Source organism: Artemia sp. Qi Xiang Cuo, chromosome 6, assembly GCF_049724085.1.
Source record: "Artemia sp. Qi Xiang Cuo chromosome 6, ASM4972408v1, whole genome shotgun sequence".
Lineage (NCBI taxonomy): Eukaryota > Metazoa > Arthropoda > Branchiopoda > Anostraca > Artemiidae > Artemia > Artemia sp. Qi Xiang Cuo.
Genome location: NC_142799.1, coordinates 58824905 through 58848201, shown reverse-complemented (window position 1 = coordinate 58848201; position 23297 = coordinate 58824905). Strand labels below are relative to the sequence as shown.

Here is a 23297-nt window from a genome sequence, read left to right as displayed (position 1 = left end):
GACTCTGTTTGATCCTGAATGAACTTTTTATTGGAAAACAAATGAATCTAAATTGTAACAAAACCACAACTATTACTGTCTCCTCTGAACTGGAGATATTATAATTTTTTTTGTCCTATTAGTTAAATACACCACAGGTTGAAAGCTCAAATATCGCGTTTCAAATATTCCTTTAAAAAAAAATTAACAAGTGAATAATTCCCAACCAGGGGCGTCATTTGGGAATGGCAAGAGGGGGGGGGGGGGAGCATTTGACCCCCCCCCCCAATAATGTGGAGAAAAAAAACTATACATCCCATACCCTTTGAATATCCAGATATGGACCCTTCTTGCATCCCCCCCCCCTACAAAAATGCTGGAGATTCGCCCCTGTTCCCAATAATGATAATGGACAGGACTGTTGAGAGTTTGCAAAAAATGAAAGCTGATATGTAACATAAATATTGTGAATTTGTTTACAAACTTTTGAGTCGCACTCTTTTGAAAGAAAGTTAGCACTTGCAATACGATTTGATTTTTTATAATTGTAAATATATTGGAAACATGCTAGACATTGCTAATGTTAACATTTACAGTAAGCAAAGTTATATTATAATAATCTAATCTACCTTATTTTGCCATGGTTGAACAAAACTTAATTATGTTCGACCACTATTAGCACTTTGGTGTTAATCTTCTCTGTCTTCCAATTGCAAAGAAATGTTGATATTTTAATGCTTTTGTATTTCTACTGATGTCGGTTGCTGTATATATGATCGAAATATCTTGACCTGTGTACCTGTTTTCAATCGCTAAATAAATAAACTTATCCCCATTTGGACGTTTATATGTTCATCATAGAAAGGCAGTGGGGTCTTGGAAATATACCTAATTTAAAGTATTACATTGAAAATGCGTTGTACATATGGGGAGATGTGACTAATCTAGCTTACAACTATAATATTAATGTTTCTTTTGTAACAACAAGACAGAGAAGATTTTTTGCCACCTTCATTAGAAATTCATTTTAAATTTAGGCAATAGTAAAGAAGTAAATCTACATGTCAAGATTTTGAATGAACTATTCTATTGAACTCTCCAGTGAATGAACCTTCATGTGAATGAAAAACTTTGTAAATAAACCGGAAGTTAATTATTTTGTTTTGTATAAATTTGTCTGAATGCTTTAGTATTTTTACTATTGACGGTCACTGTATATGTTATCAAAATATCTAGACTTTTCACTTGATTTGCTGTCTAAATAAACGGACTTATCCCCATTTGAACGTCTATAAGTTTGTCATTGAAAGGCAGTGTGGCCTTGGAAATATACCTTATTTAAGGAATTACATCGAAAATCATTTCTTGCTCTGACTAAAGTCAGTTGAAGAGACACGATTGCACATTTATTATCTCCTGGTTTTTGAAAATACTTTTCGTCCCCCCCCTCCCCATCAAATTTCTGTATATTCACGCCATTTATCAATTTTAGTTCCGACTAAGGTTAGTTGAAGAGCTAAGATTGCACATTTATGACCTCGTAGTTTTCTAGATGTCTTTTTTGCCCCCCCCCCCCCAGATTTACATGTATTGATGCCATTCATCGATGCTAGTTCCAAGATTTGAAAGAGACAAGACCTTTTTTCTATACGCTCGCGCTATCTGCGTTTTAATTATGATACTTTTTGAAGCACTGTTTAAAGAACAAAAGAATTATAAATTTATTTCTACTAGAGCTAGGCTATATTAACTTTGTACTAGAGGTAGGCAAGATTAACTAGGCCTAAGTGTTTATTTTTATTAATTGATAGTTGGGTATGCTTATCTTTTAAGTCAGGAACTGTGGGGGTAAATTTTTCGCAAATTATATTATTGACTTACAAATAAAGTAAACATACTACTCAATGCCTTTTTTATGCTCTTTCCAAATATAATAATCATTTTTGTCGGAAATGAATTTTACCCTCACCTCTATATATACCAATTCTGGGTATATATTTTCACATTAGGGGGGTGGGGGTAAAGTTTAAACTTACCTCCCATTCTTGGGCGCCCTTAGGGGGGGGCAGGGGGGGCTCCCGCCCCCCCCTGGCTGAATGATGTTGCCTTATTTTTATATTTTTTTTCTGAGATTTCTATTATATAGTATTAAAAGTGCCAATTAGACAAGGTTTGCCCCCCCTGGAATTCAGCTTATGGGCGCCCATGATCCCATTTACATTAGAAATAAAATTTACCCCCCCCTAATGTGCAAATATATACCCTGAATTGGAATATATAGGGGTGGGGGTAAAATTCATTTCTGATAAAAATGATTATTATATTTGGAAAGAGCATAAAAAAGGCATTGAGTGGTATGTTTACTTTATTCATAAAGCAGCATTCACAAGCATGTCAAGCTAGAATCCCATGTCTAGACATGGGATACCACCAGATGGCCAATTTGACAGTATCTATATATATATATATATATATATATATATATATATATATATATATATATATATTTATTTATTAATCCACATAACGGTAAGCTAAAAAGCTTGTCGTACTAATACAATATATAATAAAATGAAAGGCAACACAAAGGTCTAAACTGAAAAGGCACTTGTGTAAAACTGGCTATCAACCAACATATTCTTAAACAACTTCAACAACTTCTGGCGGTATATTATTCCAAGAGTCTGTGACCCTATTAACAAATGAATTGTGTCCGATTTTCCTGTGGGTTCTTGGTGAGTAAATTTTATAAGGATGCTGTTGTGTCAAGTGGTAGTGGCTGAATTTGAAAAATTTTCCTACCTCAATATTGTCCACGCCTTTGATTATTTTGAATGTGTTTATGAGGTTGGTATGGCAATGTCAGAAATGCAGTGAAGGAAGTTGGAGCCTAGTTAGTCTTTGTGCGTAAGGAAGGTGTTTCAAATAAGGGATCATTTTTGTCACCCGCCTCTGAATCTTTTCAACTTGGTGCTTGTCTGTTACATTCAGAGGAAACCAAGCAGAAGTATTATATTCAACAACTGGCCAAACAAATGATTTATAAAGTAACATAAAATTCTTAAGATTAAACTTCCTGAAATTCCGTTTTAAAATGAGGAGTTGGTAATTTGCATTTCTTACTACAGTCAAAACATGTCTATCAAATTTAAAATGTGTATCAAATTGAACACCAAGGTTGGGTACAAATTCTTCTGACGGTATCTGTGAGCCAGATAGGGAGTATGCATGGCTGGGCTGATTTTTGTTCCTGTAAAGAAGCACTGCACATTTTGATGCATTTGCAAACATCAAATTAGACTCGCACCATCGTGTTATTGAATCAAGATCTTCTTGAAGCATAGGCTCATCATCGGTAGTTAATATTGGTTGTAAATTTTAGCATCATTAGTAAACAACTTCACTTACGAATGACGAGCACAAGATGGTAAATCATTGATGAAAATACAGAAGAGTATAGGGCCCAAGCAACTACCCTGGGGTACCCCACTCAGGACATCAATTGATTGAGATGCTGCTTCACCAACAACTACCTGTTGAGACCTACCACGCAAATAATCAGCAATCCAATCAACAGTTCTTACACCAATATTATAGAGTTGACATTTTTCAACTAGTTGTGACATTGAAACTTTGTCAAAAGCTTTGGCGAAGTCTATGTAAATGCAATCAAACAGTATACCAAGATCAGCATAATGCTGAAAATCAACAATAACTTCCAGAAGTTGAGTGTTGCAAGACCTTCTCTTTTATGAAAACCATGCTGGGCAGGATTCCAAAGATTATTTTCATCAAAATAAGTTTGGATTCTTGCAACAATCAGCTTTTCCATAACCTGGCAAAATATAGATGTGATGGAGATCAGACAGTAATTTTTAAAATCTGATTTTAGACCAGCTTTGTGTAGGGGTTTAACCATTGCTTTCTTCCAACCTGAGGGACAGGAACCTGTCGCCAAGGACTGATTGTACAGAAACGTAAGTGGTTGTGCAATTACATCAGCAATCTGTATTATCATAGTGTTAGGAAATCCATCTATATATGGGGACTTAGATGTATCAAGCTTTTTAAGTATTTGATGAGCCTCTGCAACACTAAAGTCTATATCATTACATGATAAAGTCCCACTTTGTATTCCCTGAACTAAATCTTGGTCATGATGTGTCTGGTTAGGTGTAACAAAAACTGATGCAAAAGTTTCATTAAATATGCATGCTTTATCAAAATTGTCATCAATTTTTTCTTGTGTAACTGGATGCGTGAATGTGCAGTTACTCGGTGAAAAGTTTGGCTTGTTCCTATTTACATATTTCCAAAACTGCTTTGGGCAAGTTTTGCTTGACTGAATAATGTGTGATTCCACTACTTCCCTATTTGCTCTTAACAACTTTGTGGCCCTGTTCCTAGCACGTTTATACAATGACCATGTGTCATCATCCTGATTCATAGAACTTTGTTTTTGCGAAATCTTTTGTTCAATTTTTAGTTTAGTGTAAGATCTCCAAAGATGATTTTTTTCCTGGATCGACTTGAGTATATGTCTAGGTAGTTTTGGTCTCTTCCTTTGGCCAGAATGTTTTTTTAATCAAAGGAACAAATCTATCCCTACATTCTATCAATGCCTGTTTAAAAAATTCAAATGCAACGTCAGGCGCCACTTTTCCTTTCTGCAGCTCATCCGTGATATTCAAAGACACAAGGAATTCCCTCATTGACTGATAATCAGCCCTAGCATAATCATACCTACGAGAATCAGCATTTTCTCGCTGGGCAAATGTATTCATAGTAATTTGAATTACAGAATGGTCACTTTTTCCTAGTGGAGAAAACATTTCCAAGCCTAAAATATCATCAACATGTTTCGTAATTACTAAATCCAATATTGAGGGAATAGAATCGCCTCTTGCCCGCGTGGGGCTATTTACATGCTGGTGCAAAAACAAATCATCAAGTCTATCTAAAAAAGTCTGTTCATACGACTCACCTGGCTGACTTGTGCTCAGTGTCTGCCAATCAATATTAGGGAGGTTGAAATCACCCACCACAAGTAATTTGTGACTATTTTTCACAAGATAAGTCAAACAATTCAAAATATTGGCATCATTTACACAACTAGATGGACCAAGTGTTGGGCTCCTCTAAAAAGCAGCAAGATGCAGATAATTATTCAGCAAAGGTAACTTAATATCAACTACAAGGCACTCAGAAACCAAATCAAAAATGGGGTTAACAATCTCACTGAACTTAATGGATGTATGAATATAAATGCATATCCCTCATTTTGCTTGTTTATTAAACACTAAACTATAATCAGTTAAATGCTGAAAGTAAGCTAATGGGTCATTACAATGTTTTGGCAAAACTTCAGTTTCAACAACCACATGTGGCACACGGACCCACGTTAACTCACTAGATTCTTCCCGTTTAGTAGACAAACAGTCAGCATTAGTATAAATCACTTGCAGATTTTCACTCAGACATCTCAAATCCGGCTTGGCGATGAAAAGGCTCCTCGTGAACTAATTCCGGTCCGTTTTTGCGTGTCTTGATCTTCCAACCGCTCTCTCCGGCTGCAATTTTCTCATTCAGCTCTTTTTTTTAGAACATCATACTTCTTATCGATTAACTCGGCTTCACTTTTGTCATGAGAAACTCGAAAATTTGGTATTTTAGTTTTAAGAGCATCTTGTTTACTCACTAAGAAGAAGGCGGCCAAATCGCGATCAAGCGGGGACTTGAATATCATTTTTATCAGCCTACTTCTATTAACTTGTTTATGACCCAATCTCACAGAAAAGGAACATTTCACAGAGCAATTGCGCAAGAGTTCTTTGTTGATAAACTTTAAGTCCACCTGATTCTGCAACTTTTGGTTCACTGCAGCATCTTCTTCTGGGCCAAATAAAATTAGATTCTTCTGTTTTTGTGCAATTTCTCCAAGCTCACGCTGAACCTGGTTAGTATCCTGCACTGGAACTTGGCTCTGCAAGTCTGTGTCAATTTTACTGGAAATTTCACTGAACAGGCTTTGTTTAGCTTTAGAAACTTCGACTGACACTACGGTGGTAACCTGTTGTTTTAAATCAGCTTGGGAACATTTAGAAGCTATTTCCTGCTCTACTAGGGAAATTCGTTCAGCCAGAGGTTTCAACAGTGACTGGAATTTTATCTCAAGTTCGTTCTGTAAATCTGCTTTGAACGTGGCAAGGGAATCAATCACTATTTCATGAATGATTTCAGGTGTGATAGGCTTATCACTATATTTACACCTAGGGAAGTGCCACATGGATCCCGAACGGCGACTCATTCTAGTAAATAGTTCATATTTGGGATCAGACATGTCGAGACATGTGGCGCACAACCAGAGTTCACAACCATCACAAAGGATGGCTTTTCTGTCTTCTTCCAGTCCCAATCCACATGCTGAGCATTTATCTACATCTTTTTTGGGAGACTGACGAGGAGGTTTTGATGCTGTGCTCATATTCGTCACAAAAATTTTTTTTTGCTTTTTTGGCTAATTTTGAATCAGCACACAAGTTGGCAACACTACACTACGAATTTCGGGCACAACTCCGCCAGCGCAACAATCAATCACCGGCAACACTGCTCATATTAAAAATTATTTCCGCCGTGTTTGAATAGTTATGACGGTCCAGAAAAGAGAAGAGACAGAAGTTTTGAGTCTTTTTTTCAATCGCAGTCAATTCACTGATTATTTTCCAGCCGATTGATACCAAAGTCTGTCAAAATCGATAGCGTTTGCCACAAAAATGAAGTTTATTTCACTTAGAATAAATAGCATGTGTTTTCACCAGCGTTGCCAAAAAATGAACTCCAATTACTCCTATATGAACTCCTATATATATATATATATATATATATATATATATAAATTAATTATATAAATTAATTTATATATAAATTAATTATATATATATAAATATATAAATTAATTATATATAAATTAATTAAAAAAACATATTTTTTTAGATGAAAGCTAAAGAATGAGTTACAACTTAAAATAAGCAAAAACTATCGCGTATATATATATATATATATATATATATATATATATATATATATATATATATATATATATATATATATATATATATATATATAAATCTTTAAATTAGCCAACCGGCCAACCAGTATTTTAAGCCTAGGAGTTGAGCTGGACATAAGGAAACATTAAGAAAACAATTAGTACTCTATGATATGCAGAATAATCCTAGTTAACACATTTTGCAGGGGTAGAGCCTTTATCTTCACCTATCTCCTTGTTTTCTCAGTTTTTCTAAGAAATTCATGAATTTCTTAGAACCTACATATTTGCAGAATATATACCCCCACTCCCCTAATTTGCAAATATATACCTAGAATTACATCCTTGATCTAAATATAACATCCATTTGTATCACAAATTAACTTTACTCCCATATTAGCCATATGGTGGATGTCCTCTAGACATGTGTCTAGCCAGAATTCAATGTCTAGGCAATGACCACTCACAAGTAAAATTCAGTGCTTAGCTAGACATGCTAGACAAGGTGCTTGGCTAGACATTGAGTTCTAGACTCTAGAACTCAATGTCTAGGATTTTTTATTACAGCCCATCAGAATGTGTCAAGTTCCACTATTTTCATCATTTTTGTTTACATTTGTAATTGAAATTTAGTTTTTGTTTTCTCATTAGGCTAATTGTTTTTTTTTATATCAGGCAAATATGCAACACCAGACATAATAGTAAAGTACACTAAGGCAAATCTCATCCATTATCTTGTGACAGTAAAAATAGGGATTACAGTTTTGAAAGTTTTGCCTGCATTAGCTCTCTTGATTGGCTAGAAATGACAATTTGAAACTAAATTTGTAGTTTTAGCTAAGCACCAAATTTTACTTGTGAATGGTCATTGCCTAAACATTGGATTCTGGCTAGACACATGTCTAGACATGGGATTCTAGCTAGACATGCTTGTGAATGCTGTTTAAGTCAATAATATGATTTGTGAAAAATTTACTGCTGTGGGTTCTGGTTGTCTGAGGTACTTAGGAATTTGGGTACTGGGCTTAGAGTATCTTTGGCTGGATGAATAGCCTAAAGAGCAAATTTGTCTAAGACTTGGGCAAACATCTCAAACAGAACTTTTGTAAATTTATCCCCCCGCCCCCCATACCCCTTATCTCAGATATTAAGATGCATAACTTGGTAAATATTTCACATTTCATATTATTGACTTACAAATAAAGTGAACATAACATTTGATGCTTTTTTTAGGCTCTTTACAAACATAATATTAATTTTTGAGTAAATTTTCGACAGTTCATATTATTGACTTACTAATAAAGTAAACATACTACTTTATGCCTTCTTTTATGTTCTTTCCAAATATAATTTGGAAAGAACATAACCAATTCAGGGTAGGCTATATATTTGCACATTAGGGGGTGGGGTGGGGGTAAAGTTTAAACTTGCCTCTAATTTGTATCAGAAATAAACTTCACCCCCACCTCCCTAATGTGCAAATATAAACCCTGAATTGGTAGTAGGTTTACTTTATTCATAAGTGTGTTTGTGTTTATGTATTTATGGTGAGTAGTATGTTTACCTTATTCATAAGTCAATAATATGAACTGTCAAAAATTTACCCACTTTTGTTGCAAACAAAATTTATCTCCACCCCTAAATATATCAATTCAGGGTATATATTTTGGTAAATTTTTTGCAGTTCATATTATTGACTTGGCCCACAAATAAAGTGAACATACCACTTGATGCCTTTGTTTATGCTCTTTACAAATATAATAATTGCTTCTATTGAAAATTCAAGTTTCTCAACCCCTATGCCTTCCCAAGGCCAGAACAAAATTTGTACTTTACTGAAAAAATTAAAATGTTTTTACTTTTGTAACTAATAAATCAAATAATATTTACATTTCTATTACTAAATTTCAATATATTCAGATTTAACTGACAATGCACATTCGTTTGTATCTTTTCAGTAAAGTGAAACTTTTGCTCTGGGCTTGGGAAGGCATAGGGACTTTGAGACCAACTTATAATTATTTCTGCTTGTTTTGAGTTTGACTCAGTTAATTATTGTACTTTCTGTTTGTTTTGGGGTTCATTTATTTATTGATGCTGATTTGTGGTAGTTTCTTGCTTGGTAGATTATTTGATTTTATTTTTGCTCATTTTTTGTTTAATGGAGTTCTTTACTTTTCTTTGAAAAACCTATTTTGCGAAAAAAGTTTTTTAATTAATATCTGTTCGTTTTTAATGACTGAGTCTTTTCAGGGAAAATGAAAAAAATGCTTAAAATCTTTTTCGTTTTTAAAAGTTTATAGTTTGGCATACTATTTGTATACGGGAGAAAAATTTTCAGCAATTATTAACAACATACACCCTTTTAAAAATCTGGACACAAATAGTACTGTTTAATTTAGTTTCACACCTCCTCAAGTTGACCTGAAATGGAAAACTTGAGACCATTTGCAAAAAAAATCTGTTTACTTTCTTTGATAGCTTAGATACACTTACGCTATTTTGATTTTGTCAAATTTTAAGAGCAGAAATGGGGGGGGGGTTGGTGTGGGAGGGTGGGAGTGGAAGGGGGATTAGTTGTCCTCAAATCACTTTTGACTATTAAAAAGGGCATCAGTCCTTTCTATTTTCAATCAAATGAGCCCTTTTCAAAATTCCCACAACAGCTCCTTCAATACAAAGTGCCCTGGTCTAAACAACAACAACAACAAAAAATAATACATTATACCCACTTTGATCTTTACTATAAACACGTCAAGCCTTCCAATCACTTTTGACTATTAAAAAGGACACTAGACCTTTTGATTTCCAATTGAATGAGCCCTTTCGAAAATGACAACACTTTCTATAAACACCTTATATGCCCCCAGGGCATAAATTACAACCCTTACCCTAAGGTCTGTTAGGGTGGTTGTCATCCTCTAAGACCAAATTTCCAGAACTTTCAACTATGTTAAACAACATGGCTATCTCAAAATTTTGATTGGACATGTTTGAGGAAATGGTGGGCATAAGAGGGGTGTTAGTCACCTTCCAATCACTTTTGACTATTAAAAAGGGCACAAGCAACTCCAATTTCCAATTGAATGAGAGGTTTTCGAAGTTTCTACAACAACTTCTTCAACACAAAGTGCCCTGCTCTAAAGGAAAAAGTTAATAAATAATGCATTTTGCCAACATTGTTCTTTTATACCCCCAGGGCATAACTTCAAACCCTTGCCCTGAGGGTCAAAATTTGGATTGGATGTGTTTAGGGAAATGATGGGCGTGGGGGGGGGGGGCTAGTTGCCCTCCAATCACTTTCAACTGTTAAAAAGGGCACTAGCCCTTTGAATTTCCAATTGATTGAGCCTTTTTTGAAGTTTCTACAACAACGCCTTCTACTAAAAACCTTATTTGCCCTCAGAGCATAACTTAAAACCCTTGCCCTGAGGGTTATGGAGGAGTGTCCTCCTCAAAAACATTTTCTATCTGGAAATCAACTATACTGAACAAAATGGCTATCTCAAAATTTTAATTGGATGTGTTTGGGGGAATGATGGGTGTGGGGGGGGCTAGTTGCCCTCCAATCACTTTGGACTATTAAATAGGGCATCAGTCCTTTCTATTTTCAATCAAATGAGCCCTTTTCAAAGTTCCCACAACAACTCCTTCGCTACAAAATGCCCTGGTCTAAACAACAACAACAAAAAATAATACATTATACCCACTTTGATCTTTACTATAAAAATGGCAAGCCTTCCAATCATTTAGACTATTAAAAAGGGCACTAGACCTTTTGATTTCCAATTGAATGAGCCCTTTTGAAAATGGCAACACTTTCTATAAACACCTTACATGCCCCCAGGGCATAAATTACAACCCTTACCCTAAGGTCTGTTAGGGTGGTTGTCATCCTCTAAGACCGAATTTCCAGAACTTTCAACTATGGTTAACAATATGGCTATCTCAAAATTTTGATTGGACATGTTTGAGGAAATGGTGGGCGTAAGAGGGGTATTAGTCACCTTCCAATCAGTTTCAACTATTAAAAAGGGCACAAGCCACTCCAATTTCCAATTGAATGAGAGCTTTTCGAAGTTTCTATGACAACTTCTTCAATACAAAGTGCCCTGCTCTAAAGGAAAAAGTTAATAAACTAATAAAGGCATAACTAATAAAGTTAATAAAGGCATAACTTAAAACCCTTGCCCTGAGGGTTGTGGGGGAGTGTCCTCCTCTTTACTAGTCCCCGTTTCTTGTCTCGTTCTCGAATGTCCCGTTCTTTACTTAGGCAGTGCGATCTTGCTGCCTTTGATTTATACAACGACTTTCTATATAAACCTTATATACCCCCTGGGTGTGAGAGGGGGCCTAGTTGCCCTCCAATTTTTTTGTCACTTAAAAAAGGTACTATAACTTTTCATTTCCGTTAGAATCAGCCCTCTATCAATATTTTTGGCCCACTGGATCGATAAGATCACCCATGAAAAAAAAACAAAAACAAATAAACACGCATCCGTGATCTTTCTTCTGGCAAAAATTACAAAATTCCACATCTTACTGATATGAGCTTGAAACCTCTACAATAGGGCTCTTTGATACGCTGAATCCGATGGTGTGATTTTCATTAAAATTCTATGACTTCAAGGGTGTCTTTCCCTTTTTTCAAAAATCAGGCTAATTTTCTCGGCCTCATAGCCTTGGATACACAACTTAACGGATCATATATGTTTGGAATCAGCATAATAAGCCACTTCTTCTGATATATTTACTGATATAAAAAACCGTTTTTTAGAGTTTTGGTTACTATTGAGCTGGGCTGCTCCTTACTTACAGTTCGTTACCACGAACTGTTTGATTACCACGCAAAATCCAAACAGAAATATTGATCGTTTTTTATGTGTTACCAAAAGTTTTGTATTCATAAAACCTTACAGTTTCATGAAATGTAACTGAACAAATAAAAATGTTTTTTCAACTAAAGTAAGGAGCTAGTTTAAAACTTAAAACAAATATACATTGCTCTGTATATAAGGGGGACTGCCCCCTTCTCAACACCTTGCTCATTAAACAAAAATTATTTATTGCTTTGAAAACTCTTATTTTTCCAATTGTAAAATTTCTTTTAAATTTGAAAAAAGCCAAACTTCACAGTAAAGAGTAAGAAGCTAAGGAGGAGACAGCCCCCTTCATATAAAGAGTAATCTGTTCAAATAGGTTTCAAATTTGTTCCTTGTTTTCATTTGAAAAGATCTTTTTTATTTAATTCCTGCCTGTTTCCCAAATCATACCCAAGCCTAACCAGGATATAATTTGAGGTACCAGTCCCTTAAATCCCTGATTAATCGCTTTTAAAATGTGCAAATCAATAATTGTACGTTCATTAGTATCGTCCTACGTTTAAATTTGCAATATCAATTTTGGATCAAGTTTGAATATGCTTAAAAAATTGGTGATGAATAGTAATTCTGGTAAAAGTCCTTGTTAATATTATTACTAAAGAATTTCGGTTGGATGAAAAGGAGTATTATTGTTTGTATGGATTGAAATTATATGTAATCTTCTACATAACTGAAGCCATCACAACCTCTACAATAGGATTTCTTATCGATAAATACATTACATACATTTGTTAGAATCATAGGCAGCGCGCTAGCGCTGCCTAAGTAAAGAACAATGTGGGCACAATGTGTGTTTTTTTTTTCTTCTTCTTCAGTCGGGCACTTCGTATCAAAGGAGTTGTCGTAGAAACTTTGAAAAGGGCTCATTCGATTGGAAATTGGAGTGGCGAGTGCCCTTTTTAATAGTCAAAAGTGATTGGAGGGCAACTAGCCCACCCCCCACGCCCAGCATTCCCCAAACACATGCAATCAAAATTTTGAGATATCCATTTTGTTCAGCGTAGTTGATTTCCAGATAGAAAATATGTTTTTGAGGAGGAAACTCCCCCACAGCCTTCAGGGCAAGGGTTTTAAGTTATGCCCTGAGGGCATATAAAAACGATGTTGGCACAATGAACTATGTATTATTTTTTTCCTTTAGAGCAGGGCACTTCATATGGAAGGGGTTGTCGTAGAAACTTCAAAGGGGCTCTTTCGATTGGAAATTCGAAGGGCTAGTGCCCTTTTTAATAGTCGAAAGTGATTGGAGGGCAACTAGTTCCCCCACCCCCCACGCCCATCATTCCCCCAAACACATCCAATCACATTTTGAGATAGCCATTTTGTTCAGCGTAGTTGATTTGCAGATAGAAATTATTTTTATGAGGAGGAAACTCCCGCACAACACTCAGGGCAAGGGTTTTAAGTTATGCCCTGGGGGCATATAAGGTTTTTATAGAAGGCGTTGTCGTAGAAACTTCAAAAAAAGCTCATTCGATTGGAAATTCAAAGGGCTAGTGCCCTTTTCAAAATTCGAAAGTGATTGGTGGGCAACTAGCCCCCCACGCCAATCATTTCCCCAAACAAATCCAATCAAAATTTGAGATAACCATTTTGTTCAGCATAGTTGATTAGAAGATAGAAAATATGTTTTTGAGGAGGACACTCCCTCAAAACCCACAGGGCAGGGTTTTAAGTCATGCCTTGGGGTCATATAGGGTTTTGAAAAAAGGTGTTGTTGTAGCAAATTCAAAAAAGGCTCATTTGATTGGAAATTCAAAGGGCTAGTGCCCTTTTCAATAACGAAAGTGATTGGAGGGCAACTAGCCCCCTCCCACGCGCATCATTCCTCCAAAACATCCAATAAAAATTTTGAGATAGCCATTTTGTTCAACGTAGTTGATTTCCAGATAGAAAATATATTGTTGAGGAGGACACTCCCCCACAACCTCAGGGCAAGGATTATAAGTTATGCCCTGGGGGCATATAAGGTTTTTATTGAAATCTTTGTCGTAGAAACTTTAAAAAGGGCTCATTCGATTTGAAATTCAAAGGGATAGTACCCTTTTTAATAGTCGAAAGTGATGTGAGGGCAACTAACCCCCCTCTCCCGACCACCTTTTCCCCAAACACATCTAATCAAAATTTTTAGATAGCCATTTTATTCAACGTAGTTGAAAGTTTTGTAAATTAGGTCTTTAAGGATGATAGCCCCTCTCCCCACAACCTTCAGGACAAGGGTTGTAAGTTATGCCCTGGGGGCATATAAAGTTTTATTGAAAGCGTTGTCGTAGAAACTTCAAAAGGGCTCATTCAATTGGAATTTGAAAGGGCTAGTGCCTTTTTTAATAGTTGAAAGTGATTGGATAGCGACTAACGCCCCTCTCACGCCCACCATTTTCCAAATTACATCCAATCAAAATTTTGATATATTTATTTTGTCCGACGTAGTTGTGAATTTCGCAAATCGGGTCTTTTAGGATGATAACCTCCTCAAAACCCACACTGCAAGGGTTGTAAGTTATGCCCTGGGGGCATATAAGGTTTATATAGAAAATTGTTGTATAAATCATAGGCAGCACGATCTCGCTGCCTAAGTAAAGAACGGGGACACTCGAGAACCAGGCAAGAAACTGGGACTAAGTAAAGAGGAGGACACTCCCCCACAACCCTCAGGGCAATTGTTTCAAGTTATGCCCTGGGGGCATATGAGAACGATGTTGGCACAATGTATTATTTATTAATTTTTTCCTTTAGAGCAGGGCACTTCGCATCGAAGAAGTTGTCGTAGAAACTTCGAAAAGCGCTCATTCAATTGGAAATTGGAGTAGCTTGTGCCCTTTTTAATAGTCAACAGTGATTGGAAAGCGACTAACACCCCTCTCACGCCCACCATTTCCCCAAACACATCCAATCAAATTTCGGAGATAGCCATGTTGTTTAACGTAGTTGAAAGTTCTGGAAATTCCGTCTTAGAGGATGACAACCACCCTAACAGACCTTAGGGTAAGGGTTGTAATTTATGCCCTGAGAGCATATAAGGTGTTCATAGAAAGCGCTGTCGTTTCAAAAAGGGGCCCGTTCGATTCGCAATTAAAAGACTTGGTGCCCTTATTAATAGTCAAAAGTCATTAGAGCGATTTGTATTTTTATTGTATAGATCGATTTGGTTATAATGTATTATTTTTTGTTGTTATTGTTGTTTAGACCAGGGTGCTTCGTATCAAAGGAGCTGTCGTGGGAACTTAAGCACTCATTCGATTGAAAATAGAAAGGGCTGATGCCCTTTTTAATAGTCGAAAGTGATTTGAGGGCAAATAATCCCCCTTCCCTCGCCAACCCTCCCATTTTCGCTCTTAAAATTCAACCAAATCAAAATAGCGTAAGTATATCCAAGCTATCAAAGAAAGTAAACAGATTTTTTTGCCAATGGTATCAAGTTTTCCATTTCAGGTCAACTAGAGGAGGTATGAAACTAAATTAAACAGTACTATATGTGTCCAGATTTTTAAAAGGGTGTATGTTGTTAAAAATTGCTGAAAATTTTTCTCCAGCATACAAATAGCAGGCCAAACTATAAAGTCTTAAAAAACGAAAAGATTTAAAGTATTATTTTCTTTTTCTCTGAAAAAACCATGTCAATATAAAACGAACAGAAATTAATTTAAAAACTTTTTCCATAAAATCAGTTTTTCAAAGAAGAGTAAAGAACTCCATTAAACAAAAAATTAGCAGAGATAAAGTCAAATAATATACCAAGCGTGAAACTACCACAAATCAGCATCGATAAATAAATGAAACCCAAAACGAACAGAAATTACAATAAATAATCGAGTCAAACTCAAAACGAGTAGAAATTAACATGAGTAGGGCTCAAAACCCCTATGCCATCCCAAGGCCAGAACATAATTTGCACTTTACTGAAAAAAATACAAATGAATGTGAATTGTCAGTTTAATATACATATACAAGGCCGTACCCAGGATTTTTTTCGGAGGGGGTTTTACTCAACAAAAAAGTTTCGGGGGGGGGGGGGTTACACAAAAAAAACTCAAAAACGCATACAAAATTTGTTTATATCCATTTTTGTTACATTTTTACGAGTCACACATACATTTCGGGGGGAGGGGGGGGGGGTCAAACCCCCTCCCCCTCTAGGTACACATACTGATATTTAGTAATCAAAATGTTAATATTATTTGATTTGTTAAAGCTATAAAAGTCAAAACATTTATATTTTTTCAGTGAAGTGCAAATAATGTTCCGGACTTGGGAAGGCATAGGGGTATTGAGCCCTGCTCATGTTAATTTCTGCTCTTTTTGAGTTTCACTCAAAATGAAATTATCATTTTTAAAAAATTCATTTTTTTAAGGTTATTTTAGACGAGGTTACGTGCGCGCACGTAACCTCGTCTAAATTAACCTTAAAAAAATGAAATAAAGCTATGTCGACTTTGCATATTTTATTCAACATATCCGAGAAAGGGCTGGAGGGGAGCATTCCTGTCGACTTTTGGGGGATGTTTCCCCCATTTTTCGATAATCAGGCAATTTTCTCAAGCTCTTTTCTCAAGGTCATAGCTTTTGACTGACAACACTAACATCAAAACTTGACTTGATGTGCTTTACCTTGTCACAGTTACATTCTGTTGATTTTCATAGTTCATTTTGAATTTCTTTCATTGAAATGCAAGAGTTTTTCGAAGTTCATGAGAGAGACGACAAACACACAGAGACAACACACACAAAGAGACGACACACACAGAATGAAACTGAATTACAATACGAATATGATCAGGAATTGTTTACAAGTCAGGTTGGCCGAGTGGTTAAGGCGCTAGACTCAAGATCTGGTCCCCATACGGGGTCGTGGGTTGGAACCCCACACCTGACAATTTTTTTCTTATGTACTTTTTTTTCTTTCATCATGTCTTGTGATTTCACTAAATAACTTCTGTAAAAGGATTTATGCAGAACCTAAATTGTTAGGGGCTTTAATAGATTAAATAGAAAAAAACTATAAAAGTGGAAAATGTTCCAATTCTCTTCTGAATTTTCGTAAAGAAGAGAAAAAAGTTAGCTCAATTTTGAACTTTACCAATGAAACTGAATTACAAAATGAATATGATCAAGAATTGTTTAAAAGTCAGGTTGGCCGAGTGGTTAAGGCGCTAGACTTAGGATCTGGTCCCTATATGGGGTCGTGAGTTCGAGTCCCACACCTGACAATTTTTTTCTTATTCTAATTCTTTGGAAATAACCTCTATTTCTGACTGTTTAAGTTTTGATGTTAGTGTTGTCAGTCAAAAGCTATGACCTTGAGAAAAGAGCTTGAGAAAATTGCCTGATTATCGAAAAATGGGGAAACATCCTCCAAAAGTAGACAGGAATGCACCCCTCCAGTGCTTTGTCGGATATGTTGAATAAAATATGCAACGTCGCCATAGCTTTATTTCATTTTTTGAAGGTTAATTTAGACGAGGTTCTGAATTTTCTTAGAGAAGAGAAAAAAGTTAGCTCAATTCTGAACTTTACCAATGAAACTGAATTACAATATGAATATGATCAAGAATTGTTTAAAAGTCAGGTTGGCCGAGTGGTTAAGGCGCTAGACTCAAGATCTGGCCCCCATTTGGGGTCGTGGGTTCGAGTCCCACACCTGACAATTTTTTTCTTATTCTAAATCTTTGGAAACAGCCTCTTTTTCTGACCAAGAGCTTGAGAAAATTGCCTGATTATCGATAAATGGGGAAACATCCTCGAATCGTTACTGATATGATATTAGTGCGTAAACTACAAACTTAAAAAAACATCCAGAACTTTTTTTTTCCTATAGCCTTGACATTGAAGACATTGTCGCCCTCCACTATAACTTCACCAATAAATCCTTTTACCAATCAAAAAATCCCCTCAAAAACACGTTTCAGTCATTTTTTGTTAAACTTTTTTTTATTTCAACTCACCCATACGGGTTTTTCTACATTTGAACCAGAGAATGGAACTAAGTTTCACATTTGAACGATAGAATTGTATTTTCCATAATTTTCTTATAGGAAACTAGAGTTTATGGTCAAAAATCACACACACACACACAGAAACTTACACACACACATAAAAACTTACATACACACACACACACACATAAACTTAGACACACACACACACACAAAAACTTATACAAACACAAAAATTACACACTCACAAAAACTTACACACACACCCAAAAACTTACACGCACACAAAAACTTAAACATACATAAAAACTAAAACCGACAAACAAAAACTTACACACACACAAAAAAAAAAACTTACACACACACAAACAACAACTTACACACAAATAAAAACTCACACACACACACACACACACAAAAAAAATTTACCAACACACATAAAAAAAAACTTACACACACACACACACACAACTTACACATACCCAGATAAAAACTTACACACAAAAAAGAAAAAACTTCTCTGAGTGTTGAAAGTGACTTCTCGACATTATTTTAGTTTTTTTTTCTTGTCTCAAACTATTTTTTATAGTGAAGCATTTGGAGACCAATTTGATCAACTTGGAGAAAGTTCAAATAGAATCATTACTGTTATTGATATTAGGTCGTAAACTACAAACCGACAAAAATATTCCGAACTTTTTTTTTCTTATAGCCTTGACTTTGAAGACATTGTCGCCCTCCACTATAACTTCGCTAATACATCCTTCTGTCAATCAAGCCATCTCCTCCAAAACACTTTTCAGTCATTTCTTGTTAATATTTTTTTTTATTTCAACTCACTCAGACGGGTTTTTTCTACATTTGAACCAAAGAATAACACTTTTCAGTCATTTCTTGTTAAATTTTTTTTTATTTCAACGCATCCACACGGGTTTTTCTACATTTGAACCAGAGAATGGAACTAAGTTTCACATTTGAACGATATAATTGTATTTTCCATAATTTTCTTATAGGAAACTAGAGTTTATGGTCAAAAACCATTATTAGTTCAGACTCTAGAGCAATAGTTTATTTTTCAATCCATACCTGGACTTAAGTTCCACCTACGAACCGACGAATTGTATTTTCCTTAATTTTCTTGCAAACGTTTATGGTCGAAAATCCTTATTAACTTAGATTTTTCTCTAGCAACTCGCCCTCCACTATAGCTTCACTAATACATACTTTTGCCAATCAACCCTGCAGCCTAAAGATACACCCACAGTCCAAATAAACACAAACATCCGAAAGAGACATACAAAGTCAAAACAGACTCAAAACATCCCAAAGAGACAGACATACCCCAAAGAGACACATACAGACCAAAAAGACTCAAACACCCCAAAAAGACACAGTCTAACGAGACACACACGGCCTAAAGAGACACACATCACAAAGAGACACCCATAGCCCAAAGAGACACATACAGCTCAAAGAGACGCACATGGCACAAAGAGACGCACACATCCAACAAAGACACACAAAGCCCAAAACGACACAAAAAACAGTCAAAAGAGACACACACAGACCAAAAAGATTCAAACTGACCAAAGAGACACACAGCCTAAAGAGACACACACAGGCTAAAGAGACATACACACAGCCCGAAGAGACACACAAAGCCCAAAGAGACACACACACTGCCCAAAGAGAAAAAAAAAACGCCCATACAGACACATAGAGGCCAAAAAGATTCAAACACCCCAAAGAGACAAGCATATCCCAAAGAGACCCACATGGCCCCTAAGAGACACCAACCCCCAAAATAACCACTCAAAGAAAAAAACTACTAAAACAGCCAAAGAGAAACATGTAAATCAAAGAGACTCACCCGGCCAAAAGACACGCACATACCCAAGAGATACACACAAAACCCAAAACAACACAAACAGTCAAAAGAGATACACACAGACCAAAAAGATTCAACCTGTCAAAAAAGAGACATACAGCCTAAAGAGACACACACAGCCCAAAGAGACACACACACACACAGTCTAAAGAGACATACACAGCCCGAAGAGACACACACAGCCCAAAAAGCCACACACAGCCCAAAGAGACAAAAAACGATCATACAGACACATACAGGCCCAAAGAGACACACAGCCCAAAGAGACACAAACAGCCTCAAGAGACACAAACAGCTCAAAGAGACACAGACCGCCCAAAGAGAAACACAACCCAAAGAGACAAACACAGACCTAAAAGACTCAAACAGCCCAAAGAGACACATACAGACCAAACAGACTCAGACACCCCAAAAAAGACACACAGTCCAACGAGACACACACACAGCCTAAAGAGACACACATCACAAAGAGACCCCACAGCCAAAAGAGACACATACAGCTCATAGAGACGTACACGGCCGAAAGAGATGCACACATCCAACAGAGAGACACAAAGCCCAAAACGACACAAACAGCCAAAAGAGACACACACACAGACAAAGAAGATTAAAACTGATCAAAGAGAGACACAGCCCAAATAGACACACACAGCACAAATATAAATACACACACAGCCAGATGATAAACACACCGCCAAACTAGACACACACACAGAACAAATACACAAAAAACGCAAAGTGATAAACGTAAAGGAGGAACATATTCACACGTACCACCTCGACGCAAATTGCCCAAAGAGACACACATGGAAACGCCATGAAGAACAAAACAAGAATAAACACAGACAGACCAAAAATGTTAAATCAGCCCAAGATAACCAAAGACATCACATTGGAGAACGCGGCCCAAAGAGACGCACACAAACACCAGAGACACAAAAAGCCCAACACTACACAAAAAGCCAAAAAAGACACACACAGACCGAAAAGATTCAAACTTCCTTAAGAGACACACAGCCTAAAGAGACATACAGAGCCCAAAGACACACACACAGGCTAAAGAAAGACACACAGCCCTAATACACAAACAACCCCCAAAAAGAAACCCACCCCCCAAAAACAGACAAAACACGCCCATACAGACACATACATACCAAAAGATTCAAACACCCCAAAGAGACACACATAGCCCAAAGAGACACACACGGCCCCCTAAGAGACACAGACAGCCAAAAGAAAGATACACAGACCAAAATGATTCAAACAGCCCAAAGAGACACACATAGCCCAAATAAACACAAACACCCCAAAGAGACAAACACAGACCAAAAAAAAGACTCAAACAGCCCAAAGAGACACAAACAGAGCAAAAAGACTCAAACAGTCCAACGAGACACACATCCCAAAGAGACACACAAAGCCCAAAAGAGAAACACACAAACCCCAAAGATACAAAAAACGCCCATACAGACACATACATACCAAAAAGATTCAAACCCCCCAAAGAGACACACATGGCCTCTAAGAGACACAAACAACCAAAAGAAACACACACAGACCAAAATGACTCAAACAGCCTAAGAGACACAGACAGCTCAAAGAGATGCACACGGCCCAAAGAGACGCACACATACAACAGAGACACACAAACCCCAAAATGATATAAAAAGCCATAAGACACACAAACAGACCGAAAAGATTCAAACTTCCCAAAGAGACACACAGCCTAAAGAGACACCCACAGCCCAATGAGACACACACACAGTCTAAGGCGACAAACACAGCCCTAAGATACACACAACTCCAAAATAGACACCCACACCCCCAAAAGAGAAAAAACACGCCCATACAGACACATACAGGCCAAAAGATTCAAACACCCCAAAGAGACACACATAGCCCAAAGAGACACACACGGCCCCCTAAGAGACATAGACAGCCAAAGGAAAGACACACAGACCAAAATGATTCAAACAGCCCAAAGAGACACACATAACCCAAAGAAACACAAACAGCCCAAAGAGACAAACACAGCCCAAAAAAAGACAAAAACAGCACAAATCTACACAAACACATCAAACAGACTCAAAAAGTCAAAAGAGACACGCATCCCAAAGAGACTCACAAAGCCCAAAGAAATACACATAGCCCAAAGAGACACAAACAGCCCAAAGAGACAAACACAGACAACAAAGACTCAAACACCCCAAAGAGAAACACAAACAGACCAAACATACTCAAACAGCCCAAAGAGACACACTTCCCAAAGAGACACACACAGCCTCAAGAGACACAAACAGCTCAAAGAGACATAGACAGCCCAAAGACAAACACAACCCAAAGAGATAAACACAGACCTAAAAGACTCAATCAGCCCAAAGAGACACATACAGACCAAAAAGACTCAGACACCCCAAAAAGACACACAGTCCAACGGGACACACACAGCCTAAAGAGACACACATCACAAAGAGACACCCACAGCCCAAAGAGACACATACAGCTCAAAGAGACACAAACAGCTCAAAGAGACGTACACGGCCCAAAGAGATGCACACATCCAACAGAGAGACATAAAGCCCAAAACGACACAAACAGCCAAAAGAGACACACACAGACCATAAAGATTCAAACTGCCCAAAAGAGACACACAGCCTAAAGAGACAGACACAGCCCAAAGAGGCACACACACAGGCTAAAGATACACACACAGCCCTAATAGACACACAAAGCCAAAAGACACACACACACATTCCAAAGAGACAAAAAACGCCCATACAGACACATACAGAGCAAAAGATTCAAACGCCCCAAAGAGACACACACGGCCCCTAAGAGACAAAAACATCCAAAAGAAAGACACACAGATCAAACTGACACACACACCCCAAAGAGAAAATAATTTTTAAACTAAATAGTTACCCCCTCCTCCCTCAGAAAGTTCGGAAAAAAAACACACATGTTCACAAAAACACAATAGCCTTATCTATAGTGAGAAATTTTTCTACTCTTAAAGTAATTTTTCACTATAACTAGTAAACATCACCCTCCACAGTCGTAAAGTTCAGAAAAACATAATAACATTATCAGTAGTGAAACATTTTTCTACTCGTAACCTAATTTCTTAATCTAAATATTTACCATCGACATCCCCCCTCAGTCCCTTAAGAAAAACATAATAGCCTTATCTGTAGTGAAACATTTTTCTACTCGTAAACTAAAGAAGTAATTACCCTTTTCAAAAACATTAGTCGTTCTATTAATGAACCCATGAAACGAAACCAGTCTGAAAGCATCACACAATCTCGCTCCTAGTTCCAAAAAATGAAATGCATGTACCGTTCGTAGTAATAGGTTTAAAAACCTATTAGCCAAGTTTTAAAAAAAAACCTGCTAATCAAGTTACCGTATATGCAGTATGTTAGTGTGACCGCCACTCTCTCTCTCTGTTTGACCTCCAAAAAATGAGTGTCACAATAGAAAACCTGTCTGCCAAGCCATGTAGGGTGGTTGACCTAATTGCTATATATCTAGGCAAAATAGTACCTTGGTTACTACTAATATTT

General features: G+C 36.8%; 1 protein-coding gene and 1 non-coding gene across 2 annotated transcripts; one reads left to right on the top strand and one right to left on the bottom strand.

Annotated features, from left to right (window-relative positions):
* Nucleotides 1–3634: 3634 nt before the first annotated feature.
* On the bottom strand, nt 3635–4426 carry LOC148951456 (uncharacterized). Its single transcript, XM_089091113.1, has one exon. The coding sequence runs from the start codon at nt 4424–4426 to the stop codon at nt 3635–3637; it is 792 nt and encodes a 263-aa protein (XP_088947239.1).
* A 13045-nt stretch (nt 4427–17471) lies between these two features.
* Nucleotides 17472–17554, top strand: TRNAL-CAA (transfer RNA leucine (anticodon CAA)). Its single transcript has one exon. It is a non-coding gene; the product is annotated as a tRNA-Leu (tRNA).
* The last annotated feature ends 5743 nt before the right edge of the window (nt 17555–23297 follow it).

Excerpts from the sequence above, each read along its gene's own strand:
- LOC148951456 (XM_089091113.1), bottom strand. The coding sequence starts at position 4,426 with ATGAATCAGGATGATGACACATGGTCATTGTATAAACGTGCTAGGAAC.